This window comes from Myxocyprinus asiaticus, chromosome 6 (assembly GCF_019703515.2).
Source record: "Myxocyprinus asiaticus isolate MX2 ecotype Aquarium Trade chromosome 6, UBuf_Myxa_2, whole genome shotgun sequence".
NCBI lineage: Eukaryota > Metazoa > Chordata > Actinopteri > Cypriniformes > Catostomidae > Myxocyprinus > Myxocyprinus asiaticus.
In genome coordinates this window covers 25,868,584-25,882,617 of record NC_059349.1, presented here as the reverse complement: position 1 = coordinate 25,882,617, position 14,034 = coordinate 25,868,584, and the positions used below count along the sequence as shown (strand labels likewise).

The following is a 14,034-nucleotide window of genomic DNA, read 5'->3' as shown; positions in this document are numbered from 1 at the left end:
CTGACAAGCAAATCAACCCTTCTACAGTGGCCGACATCTCCAAGCTTGCGCTCACACCTGCCACGGTCAACGAGCCAGTGGCCACACCACGTCTGTCCCAGAGTCAGTGCCTGAAGCCTCGTCTGTCCCAGAGCCAGCATCCTCTGCCACGGAGGCCATTCCCCTGTCACTGCCAGTGCTCACGGCCACGGGGGCCGTTCCCCTGTCACTGCCAGTGTTCATGACCACGGAGGTCGTTCCCCTGTTACTGCCAGTATTCACGGCCATGAAGGCCGTTCCCCTGTCACTGCCTGTGCTTACGACAACAGAGGTCGTTCCCCTGTCACTGCCAGTGTTCACGACCACGGAGGCCCTTCCCACAGCAGTGCTCCTGGCTGTCCGGAAGAGGATGAGGAGGAAAAGGGCTTCTGCTCCCCAGTCTCTGCCAGCGCTCCCAGCCAAGGAGGCAGTTCCCCAGTTGCTGCCAGCGCTCCAGGCCATGGAGGCTGTCAATGAACCTGTCCAGTTCCCTGAATCTGTCCAGTTCTGTGAGCCTGTCTGGTTCCCTGAGGCTGTCGACAAGTCTGTCCAGTCCCCTCTGACCATCGACGATCCTGTCCAGTCCCCAGCATCTGTCAAACAGACAGTAGCTCAGTTCGGTGGTCAGCACCTGTCAGACATAAGCTACCAGTCTGTTCAGTACCCAGCGGCCACCCACTTCCAGTGTGACCCCTGTCCAGCGGCCGCTGCCCAGTCTGCTGACTCCTGTCCAGTGGCTCTGCCATTCGAGTCTTCCGCCCTGGTCTCCTGATCCACGCTGGTCTCTGGGCCCTTCACCTGCTCTGCCATGGCCCTCTGTAGTCATGCCTGGTCTGCCAAGGTTTATCGGCCAACCGCCGGATCCCTTGTGGCCTGCAGCGTCACATAGTTCCCCCCACCTAGCTCCCTCATAAACTTTTGTTTTTTGTATTTGGACCCGTAGAGGGGGGATATGTAACATTTGTGTGTTCTCGTTTCATGTTCAGATTCATATTCATGTTTTCACGTCTTTTTTATTTTGAAATTAGTTCACTTCCTTGTCTAGTCATGTGATATCCTGCTTCCCTCATGTTCTCATTGGTTTATTGTCTTGTTAACTTGTTATCAGTCTTGTTTTTTCATTGGTTCATGTTTTAGTAGTCTTGTTATTGGTTGTCAGTGTGATGTGTTTGCCCATGTCCTTGTATTCTTGTTTGCTATAGTCCTTGCTCGAGTACTGTTGTTTGTAACATTATAGTCAAGTCTAGTTTATGTTCTGCTTTATATTCTGTTTTAGGTTTTTTTGGATTCACGTTTTTTTTGTATTTATTGTAAATAAACTGCACTTGAGTTCTTCACTTCATGTTCATCTCGTCTTGTCTTCAGTCAGCCTGCCCGAACGTTACAATTTATCTGTCAATTGCTTTTTTACATTGCTGTGAACAGGGACTGAAGGGAGAGAAGGGCAGTACAGGAGAGAAGGTATGTGAATATGCATTTTGAGCAGGCGTGTGTGTGTGTGTGTGTGTGTGTGTGTGTGTGTGTGTGTGTGTGTGTGTGTGTGTGTGTAAATTGGATGAAGGATTGTGTATATAATGATATCCACTTTAGAAATTAAGCATCATTGATATATGAGATGATTTCTAACTTCTATCTCTGTACATCAGAATGAGTGCTAGTTGCACACATAAATAATTGGTGTTACTAAGTCTTTTTTTCGGTGTCTAATGCATGGCGTAATTTGCTGTTAATTGTGACTCAGGGTGAGCGAGGTCGTGATGGAATAAACATCAAAGGGCCTCCTGGCCCCCCTGGTCCACCTGGACCAATTATTAACTTCCAGGATGTGAGTATTAAGTTTTATTACCTGCTCTGCTACTATTCGTCCCAATCATTTTGTAGGATACTGAATGAAATGAAATGACTTTGTCTTCCAGCTCCTTTTAAATGATACAGCAGCCAAATTCAACCTCACTAAGATCAGAGGACCCCCAGGCCCTATGGTATGTAAAGTAGCTCACTCTTTTCCTATCAAAAGCCCTGGATAAAATACAGCATATTTAACACAAATAGCACAAAATACTAATGGATTTTCTATAATTAATTAGGTTCTGGAGGGAGCCGAATGTGTTTACCTCATCACTTTCAAGATAATATAAACTTAAAACAAAATGACATAAACATCATATTTGTACATTTAAAAGCATTCACTCATGTGGTTAGGGCATAGATAGTATGTGGACTATCGTTTTAGCCCTTGTTTGATTACTTGTGTGTTTTATAATAAATTCAAAAGGAAGCATTTGCAATATCTTTCCCTCCCCTGGGAGCCCAAAGCTTCTAAATGCTTGGCATTTTCCACATGATCTGCAGTGGGGATGTTCTTTTTGCATAATTGCAGCAAGGTTATTGTTAATGCTTTTTTGCTTGCCTCTGTGTGTGGTGCATGTTGTAGGGCCCTGAGGGCTTGCCTGGCAGAGCAGGATTCCCTGTAAGAATGCCATTCATCTCTATCTGCTTTATATATTGAAAATATTTTAGGATGATATACTGACGATGAAGTCACTAACCTTAATTTCCAGGTGCAACAGCCAGTCTTTTTGTAAAATAACATCAGTTTTGTCATTTATCTTTATATAGCTCTGCCAGCTTTCCTCACAATGTACTAAAGTGACCATAATTTGGTGGCTATTACAATATTAGCTCTTACATTTTTTTCTCAGCCCATAATTTGGTAGAAATCACTTTTAAGTTTCAGATAATTTTGGTTTTGTGTAGATGCTTTTTATAAGCTTAATCTGGTTTGTGTTGAGTTGTAAACTTAAAAGTAGGGCTGTCAATCAATTAAAATGTTTAATCTAATTATATGGTATGCCGATTAATTAATCAAATTAAACGCAATTAATTGCAAAATAAATATTTACTGAGAAAGCCCCTCAAATAACAATAATGTACACCTGCGTCAGATGGACGCTTTTAGAATGTCTCGGTTGCATTGCATCATAAACATACCGTTTTTAGGTCGCTGTGTTAAGTTAAAGTTTGAAGCTTAGAAAAACACGTCTTGAGATCCCTGCCTTCAGATTTGCGCTCTATCAAGCTGTATTTGTATGTAAGAATGTGTTCTCATCTTGTGTTGTCTGCTCTGGCTAAGTGTGGCTTACTGCCCCCTGGAGAAAACAGGGGCTACTCCATGATTGAATTGCTCATATCAAATAAATATTCCTATCGCTCCAGAAACATGATTAATTGTGTTGATTTTATTTTACGTGTTATTTTTTTATATAATTAATCGCACTGAACTAACTCGTTAAATCAACAGCCCTACTTGAAAGTAAAACATTTTAATGGTGGAAATTACTCAGTGCTTTAATGTTTTAATGATCAGGGCCCAAGAGGACCAAAAGGTGACATCGGGTTTCCTGGTAGTCAGGGACCTCCAGCACTGAAGGTATGAATTTAAAAAACTGATCAGAAATCTTTCTACTATTTCATCATTCACACCTACTCTACTATTGCGAAGCCCAAACTCTTCCTCTGTTCCATCTAGTTTTAAATGACATTGCAGTGTTACTAATGTGGCCTAATTTCATTTTATGAAAGTATTCATAAATCTGAGCAGCTGTATCTACCACTGCAGTTTAACTGTCACACCATATGGTTGCTTAATGGAATCAAACATTTTGCCCATTATCCATATGTGACATACTAAATTGAGATTACTTGATCAGCATTGCCTGAAAGTAAGGTCTTGTTTGAATATAATTTGCTGTGTATCGTCTGAAAGGGAGAGAAGGGGGAGTCAGGCGTATCCATTGCTGTTGATGGCTCCTTATTGAGAAGCCTGAAAGGACCCAGAGGATCAAAGGGAAGCAAGGTTGAAACATAATTTTTACTTCTGAGCTTATACTTGTCTTTTTTTTTATTTATTTTTTTTATCAGTGGTCTGACATTGATCTGTTTTGTAGGGAGACCGTGGCCTCCCTGGACAAGCTGGGATTGTGGTGAGATGCGTACCCTCAAACAAAAAATTATACATATATGTAACTTTAATATCAAAAGCATATCTATCTATATTGATCTATTGATCCATTAATATGCTTTATATCAGTGGTTCTCAACTGCTTTGCTTCGGGACCTAGATTTTTACATTGGACATCAAGTGGAGACCCACCATAGTAAAAAACATAACCCAATGTACAGTGCATTCAGAAAGTATTCAGACCCTATCATTTTTTTCACATTTTGTTATGTTGCAGCCTTATGCTAAAATGTTTTAAATTATCATTTTTTTCACATCAGTCTACACCATACCCCATTATGACAAAGCAAAAACCAGATTTTTGATAACTTTGCAAATTTATTAGAAAGAAAAAACTGAAATATCACATTGACACAAGTATTCAGACCTTTTGCTATGACACTTGAAATTTAGCTCAGGTGCATCCCATTTCTCTGGATCATCTTTGAGATGTTTCTACACTTTGATTGGAGTCCACTTGTGGACAATTCAAAAGGCTACAAAAAATTTCGGCTGCATTGAATGTTCCCAAGAGCACAGTGGTCTCCATAATTCTTAAATGGAAGAAGTTTGGAACAACCAGGAATCTTCCTAGAGCTGGCCGCCTGGCCAAACTTAGCAATCGGGGGAGAAGAGCCTTGGTAAGAGAGGTGACCAAGAATCCGTTAGTCACTCTGGTCAAGCTCCAGAGATCATGTGTGGAGATGAGAAAAATTTGCAGTAGAACAACCATCACTGCAACACTCCACCGATCTGGGCTTTATGGCAGAGTGGCCAGACAAAAGCCTCTCTTCAGTGCAAGACACATGAAAGCCTGCGTGGAATTTGCAAAAAAGCACCTAAAGGACTCTCAGACTGTGAGAAACAAGATTCTCTGGTCTGATTAAATGAAGATTGACCTATTTGGCCTCAATTCCAAGGGTCATGTCTGGAGGAAACTAGGCACCACTCGATTATCTGTGCAATACCATCCCAACGGTGAAGCACGGTAGTGGTAGCATCATACTATATGGGTGTTTTCAGCGGCAGGGACTGGGGAACTGGTCCGGGTTGAAGGAAAGCTGAACGCAGCAAAATACAGAGATATTCTTAATGAAAACATGGTCTAGAGTGCTCAGGACCTCAGACTGGGCCGAAGGTTCACCTTCCAACAGGACAATGACTCCAAGCACACAGCCAAGACAATGCAACAGTGGCTTAGGGTCAACTCTGTGAATGTCCTTGAGTGGCCCAGCCAGAGCCCGAACATCTCTGGAGAGACATGAAAATGGCTGTCCACTGAAGGTCCCCTTCCAACCTGACAGAGCTTGAGAGGATCTGCAGAAAAAAATGGCAGAAAATCCCCAAATCCAGGTGTGCAAAGCTTGTCGCATCATGCTCAGAAAGACTTGAGGCTGTAATCGCTGCCAAAGCTGCTTCAACTAATTACTGAGTTAAGGGTCTGAATACTTGTGTCAATGTGATATTTAAGTTTTTACTTTTTAATAAATTTGAAAAGTTGTCAAAAAATCTGGTTTTTGCTTTCATTATGGGGTATGGAGTGTAGATTGATGTGAGAATTTTTTTTTAATTTTTTTTTTAAAGCTTTTTAACATAAGGCTACAACATAACAAAATGTGAAATAAATGAAGGGGTCTGAATACTTTCTGAATGCACTGTATCCTGGGTCAGATTTTCTTATCTTGCATAGTTTTGTTCATGGTTTTCAAGTATAAAGGCATGTATCAAGTAACATTGATGTCAACAACAAAAATAAGTATTGACTCCCCCCTTTTAAACGTTAAAGAGCCTATTTATTTATATGAGCCCATTATATTTATTATCCAGGTTATTTCCAAATTTCAAACATCATTCAAACAGAACATACATTTCACAGGAGGAACATAATTTGTTCACAAGTCTTGGAGGTCCATACTTTAAAGCCCTTATGTACTTGCCCTTATATTTACAGTGCAATGACAAATAAGCACAGGTAAGACCATGGATGGCTCCTCATTACAATTGATAGGTCAGTGAAGCTAGTCTTTTAGATAATAATAATAACACCAATAATGCATTTTTGTATTTATGAAAAAATAGTAGCCGAACACATTTAGAAACTTTAACTGCCACTGTTATTATCAAAATGAGGTTTAGTCCATTCCACTTTATAGATTATTTAATACAAAACTATAAAACTATAGTTACTTTTGCTACTGTAAAATCATGAAAATCTGCACACCGCTATATAGAGGGAAGCCCGGTTGATGCGCACCAGAGAGCAGAGCAGATCATTGGCATGAGTGGTTCCATTACACTCACGTGAAAACCAAGCTTAATATCATGTTGCAGATGAGAAGCCTATAGCACATATAAAGCACCCTAAATTTCACTTGGGCGGCTGGCGAACATTTTTCAGTGGGGGAATCATGGCGTGTTTCCCTACTGTCCGTGACCCAGTCCGAATAAACCTGTGACCCACTTTTGAAACAATGCTTTAAATAATAATTTTTTTATACTTTGAAATACAGGGACCAATTGGACCACCAGGACAAAAAGGAGGATATGGAATTCCTGGTCGACCGGTTAGTTGTATTTATTTATAGATTTATTTAATATTTTTTCTAGTTTTGCCATTCATACATGCTTATTTCCATTTTCTTATTACTCCCTGGAATTTTCCTCTTTTAGGGTCGGCTTGGAATGGTTGGAAGGAAAGGGGACAAGGGAGATGCAAGTGGTACACCTGTAAGTACATTGTGTTGTGTGTGGCATGATGCTTCTATTATGTGCTGTCAGTGCTGTCAGTTGATTAAAAGTTTTATAGTTAATCATGACTGCAGATTTTGAAAATGCTGTAATTTGACTATATATACTTCATGTCAAAATGCATTTATTTCCTTCTTAGGAAAGAAAACAAAACAATATGTAACAATGCTTTAATATTTTCCAAACAAAGCCTTCCACAGTATAAAGATAAAAATTTGCTAAAATAGTACCAATTCTAGTCAAATTAAACGTTTCCCAAAGTCTAAGTGTGAGGTTGACTAATTTAAAGAACTAGTCCCCATAGGTTGCGTATTCGTTGCAGTGCGCATTCAATCTCTTAAACCCTCCAGTATATAAATCATCCAGGAGACTGTGGCTATCCACTTTGCTAAAGCAATTGTAAAGCTGCATTCATGATTTGAATCTGGGCATCAACGCCATCATCAATCACATCTTTGAACTACACATGAAAAGCACTGCAGATGTCTTGTTCTTTTAGCACTGACACTGCCCACATAATGATACATAATTCGAATTGCCGTTTTGGTGTTAGTTAAGACTTGACATGTTTCTGTGGTTATTAAATTGCACCATACAGAGGCTGCAAAGAATTTTATTTCTGTCACAAGTCCTATCTGGGTTTGTTTTGTTTAAAAAATAGTGTTAAGTGGTCCATTCTCCATCGCTTGATCACTGATACGGAATCACTGTGTGTTTGTGGAGTATGCGTCTAGTAATGGGTGCTTTTGAAACACTGCTTCATGAAGTTGGTTTTGTTAAACAAGCACCATTTAAGCACAAGGAACAACATTCTTGGTATATAAACTCAGCAAAAAAAGAAACGTCCCTTTTTCAGGACACTGTATTTTAAAGATAATTTTGTAAAAATCCAAATAACTTTACAGATCTTTATTGTAAAGGGTTTAAACAATGTTTTCCATGCTTGTTCAATGAACCATAAACAATTAATGAACATGCACCTGTGGAATGGTCGTTAAGACACTAACAGCTTACAGATGGTAGGCAATTAAGGTCACAGTTATAAAAACTTAGGACACTAAGATCTTTCTACTGACTCTGGAAAAACACAAAGAAAGATGTCCAGGGTCCCTGCTCATCTGCATGAAAGTGCCTTAGTCATGCTGCATGGAGGCATGAGGACTACTGATGTGGCCAGGGCAATAAATTGCAATGTCCATACTGAGAGACGCCTAAGACAGCGCTACAGGGAGACAGGAAGGACAGTTGATCGTCCTCGCAGTGGCAGACCATGTGTAACAACACCTGCACAGGATCAGTACATCTGAATCACACCTGCGGGACAGGTACAGGATGGCAACAACAACTGCCTGAGTTACACCAGAAATGCACAGTCCCTCCATCAGTGCCCAGACTGTCCACAATAGCCTGAGAGAGGCTGGACTGAGTGCTTGTAGGCCTGTTATAAGGCAGGTCCTGCAACACTCCGCCGATCTGGGCTTTATGGCAGAGTGGCCAGACGGAAGCCTCTCCTCAGTGCAAGACACATGAAAGCCTGCTTAAAATTAGCAAAAAAACACCTAAAGAACTTTCAGACTGTGATAAACAATCTTCATTTCATCAGACCAGAGAATCTTGAGTTGTTTGGCCTCAATTCCAAGTGTCATGTCTGGAAGAAACCAGGCACCGCTCATCACCTGCACATTACTATCCCAGCAGTGAAGTATGTTGGTGGTAACATCATGCTGTGGGGGTGTTTTTCAGCGGCAGGGACTGGGGGACTGGTCAGGGTTGAAGGAAAGCTGAACGCAGCAAAATACAGAGATTTTTTTTATGAAAACTTGGTCCAGATCGCTCAGACTGGGCCAAAGGTTCACCTTCCAACAGGACAGTGACCCTAAGCATACAGCCATGACAACGCAAGAGTGGCTTAGGGATAACTCTGTGAATGTCCTTGAGTGGCCCAGCCAGAGCCCGGACTTGAACCCAATTGAACATCTCTGGAGAGACCTGAAAATGGCTGTCCACTGACGGTCCTCATCCAATCTGACAGAGCTTGAGAGGATCTGCAGAGAAGAATGGCAGAAAATCTCCAAATCCAGGTGCGCAAAGCTTGTTGCATCATACCCAAAAAGACTTGAGGCTGTAATCGCTGCCAAAGGTGCTTCAACTAAGTACTGAGTTAAGGGTCTGAATACTTATGTCAATGTGATATTTAAGTTTTTTCTTTTTAATAAATGTGCAAAGTTATCAAAAATCTGTTTTTTGGGGGCCTGGGTAGCTCGGCGAGTATTGATGCTGACTACCACCCCTGGAGTCGCAAGTTCTTATCCAGGGCGTGTGTGCTGAGTGACTCCAGCCAGGTCTCCTAAGCAACCAAATGGGTTCGGTTGCTAGGGAGGGTAGAGTCACATGGGGTAACCTCCTCGTGGTCGCTATTATGTGTGGTTCTCGCTCTCAGTGGGGTGCTTGGTGAGTTGTGCGTGGATGTCGCAGAGAGTAGCGTGCTCAATAAGCTACGTGATAAGATGCGCGGATTGACAGTCTCAGATGCGGAAGCAACTGAGATTCGTCCTTCGCCACCCAGTTTGAGGCAAGTCACTACGCCACCATGATGACTTAGAGCGCATTGGGAATTGGGCATTTCAAATTGGGGAGAAATAAAAATTTAAAAATCTGGTTTTTGCTTTGTCATTATGGGGTATGGAGTGTAGATTGATGTGAAAAAAATTATTCAAAGCATTTTAGCATAAGGCTGCAACATAACAAGGGCCCCTTACACGTTAGAACCGCTACTGGCTTTGTTTCTGCCATCACTATGAGCATCAGTGTAACAGTGTCCCCAGACACATCGCAAAGGTTCTGCCCTACTACAAAAAGTGTTCAGAACTCACAGGAAGCTTAATAAAATATTAGAATCTAATGTCAAATTGGTAAAAGAATTAATCGCGTCAAATAAAAATGTACATGTTAAACATTTTAAATGAATCGCATGCATTAATGCATTTTAAAAGCTCTGCTTTAAATCTAATTATTTGTATCGACAACCTTTGTTTTAGGGTCCACCTGGTCCACCTGGACCTCCAGGGCCACCAGGCCGAGTGATTGGCCTCAGTGGAGTAAGTATGATCCTGTTAGCAAGACTTGCAGCATATTGAATTACATTTAGTAACAATTAGTATGATTACATTTTCACAAAAAATTATTCTGCTCTGAATCTTGAAGACAGTTTACCCAGTCCCTCCCCGACCACACTGCAAAACACCAGTAAGTTATTGAGCAAAGTTTTCTGGTTGGTGGTTTGGCTCAGGTGTGGCGCATGTCATTCCGGCTCGGCTCCTCCCCTAATACACTAGTCCCGACTCATTTTCGTTTTAAGGTGCTTCTGGTTTATTCCTTGGGTTCATGGTTTTTAAAATGGGCTTAGTTTCCAAAACCGATCTGAATTAAGTTTTATTTAAAGTGGGATATAAAGATAAGATGTATTTTCATATGTTTGAGAATTGAATTAAGCCTGCTTTATGCTGTCACACACAAATTCAGAAAAGTTCAAAAAATTTCCCTCTGGTCCTTTAACCCAGTATCAAATCTCATCTGAGGGGTTCACCTTAGCTCCCCAAAGCATGTTGCATGAGCTCTAACATCTGTTAGGCTCAGCAGTGAATTCATGGTTTCACGGTATGCTGCATACATCATAAAATGTCACACTAACAAAACAATTCCCTGTATGCTGACATTTTGCAACCATGGATTCTATTTTGATTTCATATTCATTTAAAGATTTCATTTTAGACAGCATTTCCATCATAAAATAAGTCTGTTCTGTCCAAAACCTCATCTGATTTTACACAAAAACTTTTGTCTTGCAGGTCAACAACAACAATTCACAACAAGGTATATCATTCATAATTTACATAACAAACTTTGGGTACTTTCTTCAGTTAAATGTTTGTTTGAAAGTTTAAAAAGATGTACAGAATTAGTAAATAAAGAGTGGTTTAGGCAGGGGCGTAGATCCGATATTTATATCATGATCAGTGGAAACGTGAATGCTTCATGCTAAGTTTATACATTTTTCCATTTAACAGTAGATGGAAGACAGTCATTTGGATTCAAAGGGGAGAAGGGTGATGTAGGAAATCCTGGGTTGCCAGGAACTTCAGGTATATTTAAGAATGCCTTATTGTGGAAAAATAAGTATGTTATGTGCATGTTTTATGTTAGACCATCTCAAACACTTTTGGACTAAAAGAATAGTTTGTGACAGTGTCATTGTCAATCTGTTGGCTTGATCTGTGACTTAAGTCCTCTGCCTCCACAGTGCCTATGTTTCCTGATGGTTATGTGGTAAGTATACCTTCTCAGTATTTCACATATGAAATATATACTAAACTGTTTAAACAGAACCCATATACGCACACTTAAAGCTGCTGTAGGCTATTTTAATTATTGTTTTAATACCATGCATAAAATGTCCCAGTTATCACTGAAAAAGTTGTCCTGAGAAATAACACTGCTCTCATTGACAGCACTAGACTGTGTAAACTGCAAAAAAGAATCTGACTGCATTACATGCATGTTAGCCAATCAGAAAAGTTAGTCAGCTCTCTGATAGTGGTGAGAGTTTGCGGTGGGATCACAATGGCAGACAGGGCAAGTGTTTGGGAAACCTGTTTGGAAACAGTCATTATTTTTGCAATTCTGCTTGGTGCAAATAGTAGCACAGAAATGGCTTAAAGCAGCTTTAAAGGGATAATTCACCCAAAAATGAAAATTGTCATTATTTACTCATCTTTATGTTGTTCAAAACCGGTATAACTTTCATGGGGCCTATTTTAAGAGTGCTAGCGTTAAGCGCAGTGTTATGCCATAAGTCAATGGGCATGGCCAGGAAGTTTTGGTAATTTTGTGCACTAAGTCTAGCCACAAGTGGGTTTGGCAAAATTGCACACATGAAGCACTGGTGGGCTGAGTCAAGTGCAATTTAATTCTGAGGTTCTTCTCCAGCACCATCTGCATCCCATTATAAAGTCCATTCCATGTCATGAACCAGCGACATACAAAAATAGCACATTCACGAGAAGTTGGTAGTGTAAATGGACTGTATGCAATGAATTAGAAGAATAGAAATATGGACTTATGTTCTTTCGTGCATTAACTGTGTCCTTATTGAATGTCAGGCATTTCTATGACAGTGACATGCTCCTTTTATGCGCATGGAAAATGTGCTTCTTGTCAGGATTTACGCCTTTTTTAAATGATAGAGAATGTATTTTAACAGTGATTGTTTTGAAATGCACTTCACTTCTACCGGTAGATTTTGATTTAGAAAATTTCATTAATTTATTGAAACAAAAAATTTTACCAAAAATATTTCTAAATTCAAATTACACTTGAGACGAAACGAAAATATAATCAAAATAACGAAATGGTCAAACAAATCATACCAAATCCAAACATTTTAAACTCTCCAAATTCTTCCACCCGCCCTTTTTACAGTGACTTAAAAATCACTCTGACAACATGTGTAAAAATACCAATACAAATTAGATCATAAATACAACTGTTAATATAAACATAACAATAATAATAATAATAATAATAATAATAATAATTTAAAAATAAACCATGACCTAAATATAGTGTAACACGGATCTAATAAATATTTGTTTCATAAAATGGCTACAATAGTGATCATCATGGACTTAATTTGATGTTCCACTATATTTTTAGAGTTTGGACATTAACTTTACTACCACCTGCTGGTGGAATCTGTAAATGCAGGAACTGACTTTAGACTTTGCGCTGCAAACAGATGTGCTTTTGAAACGTCTTAGCACAATGACCTGTTTCTCAGGAAAATAGCAAATTGCACTTTGCGCCACTTCATTAACATAAAATACACCCAGTTTGCGCACATACACCCACAGATTGCGCAAACACTCCCACCCAAGCTCACTTGCACTGGAACGAATATTGTGCTTAAAATTAGCATTCTCACGAAAATTGGAAAAGACGTTGCACTTTGCGCACTCACAAAAATAGAGCCCTCAGTCACCATTCACTTTCATTGCACCTATTTTCCAAACTATTAAAGGGAATGTGACTGAGGCATTCTGCCTAACATCTTTTTTGTGTGTGTTCCATGAAACAAAGTCATGCTTGTTTGGAACAACAATTTTCATTTTTTTTGGTGAACTTTCAATTTAATGAATGTTTTACACTTAAGAATTGTTTAATCACATGTTTCTTTGTTATAAAATAGTAACCACTTTCTGGTTTTATTCATGGTACTTGAATAAAAGCTGATATGTTATCAATAATATCCTAAGAACTGCAATTTCCTTTTGAAAACATGGAATGAACATCATTGCTGCTGATGATAATGTTGAGTGTGTCTCTCAGGGTGCTAAAGGTGATACTGGCTACAAAGGGCAGAAGGGAGAGAAAGGGGATCCAGGTATGCCTGGCCCTCCAGGGCTCCCGGGGAGAACAGGCCTTGTGGTAAGTCTGCAGTTGCTAAAACTTAAAGTAAAAACAAATAAATAAATCTCATTCTCTTAATATGCTTGAAGAGTACCTGTCTCTAATCGTTATCTTATTGAAACAAAGAGCTAAAATGACACAATCCTTCACTTGACAAGATTTCACTTTAATTGACATTAATGTTTGAAAGCTCTATTGTTTAAATTCTGTTAAGTGCAGGGGCGTCGCTAGACTTCTTTTACTGGGGCACGGACTGTTTGACTGCTCAAGATGGCGCCGAGTATGGCTGCTGCGTTGCGAGCTCCGACACAACATAGCAATGTTTTGTTTGTTTTGTTTACAGTTCTTATGTTTTTTGTCTTGGATGTTGTCTGCCTTATTGTCTACGACAGACAAACACTTTTGGACATTGGTTCAGCGATCTCACACCGAAAACCGGACTTCACATTCCTCAATGCCGACCCGCTGTTTACAAACACGCAAGCGGAGCCCTTTGTCTGGGCAGCACGGCCGCGGAAACGCAGGAGGAAAAGGGGAAACAGAGCCGGCGTTCTCATCAGAGTAAGACGCCACGCAAATCGACCCCCGCTACCCACTATTCTACTGGCAAATGTTCAGTCTCTGGATAACAAGCTCTGCGAGCTGAAAGCGCGGATCTCTTTCCAACGAGAGACGAGGGACTGCTGCATTATCTGCCTAACAGAAACTTGGATGTCTGCGGAGATTCCAGACTCAGCCATTGAACCCGCGAGGTTCTCCATGCACCGAGCGGACAGAGCGGCTGAAGCTACAGAGGTCAGTTC

The 14,034-nt window shown here is 40.3% G+C and overlaps 1 protein-coding gene across 1 annotated transcript in view; it reads left to right on the top strand.

The window, feature by feature from the left end:
* The window catches only part of LOC127442711 (collagen alpha-1(XV) chain-like), a 48,321-nt gene that overhangs the window by 23,356 nt on the left and 10,931 nt on the right, over positions 1-14,034 (top strand). The window contains exons 19-33 of the mRNA XM_051700903.1: positions 1,444-1,479; positions 1,760-1,843; positions 1,935-2,000; positions 2,453-2,488; positions 3,386-3,448; positions 3,785-3,874; positions 3,966-4,001; positions 6,529-6,582; positions 6,689-6,745; positions 9,805-9,864; positions 9,971-10,012; positions 10,615-10,639; positions 10,834-10,908; positions 11,067-11,092; positions 13,151-13,249. Coding sequence (XP_051556863.1) covers positions 1,444-1,479; positions 1,760-1,843; positions 1,935-2,000; positions 2,453-2,488; positions 3,386-3,448; positions 3,785-3,874; positions 3,966-4,001; positions 6,529-6,582; positions 6,689-6,745; positions 9,805-9,864; positions 9,971-10,012; positions 10,615-10,639; positions 10,834-10,908; positions 11,067-11,092; positions 13,151-13,249 — 849 coding nt within the window. The remainder of the gene's footprint in view (positions 1-1,443; positions 1,480-1,759; positions 1,844-1,934; positions 2,001-2,452; positions 2,489-3,385; positions 3,449-3,784; positions 3,875-3,965; positions 4,002-6,528; positions 6,583-6,688; positions 6,746-9,804; positions 9,865-9,970; positions 10,013-10,614; positions 10,640-10,833; positions 10,909-11,066; positions 11,093-13,150; positions 13,250-14,034) is intronic.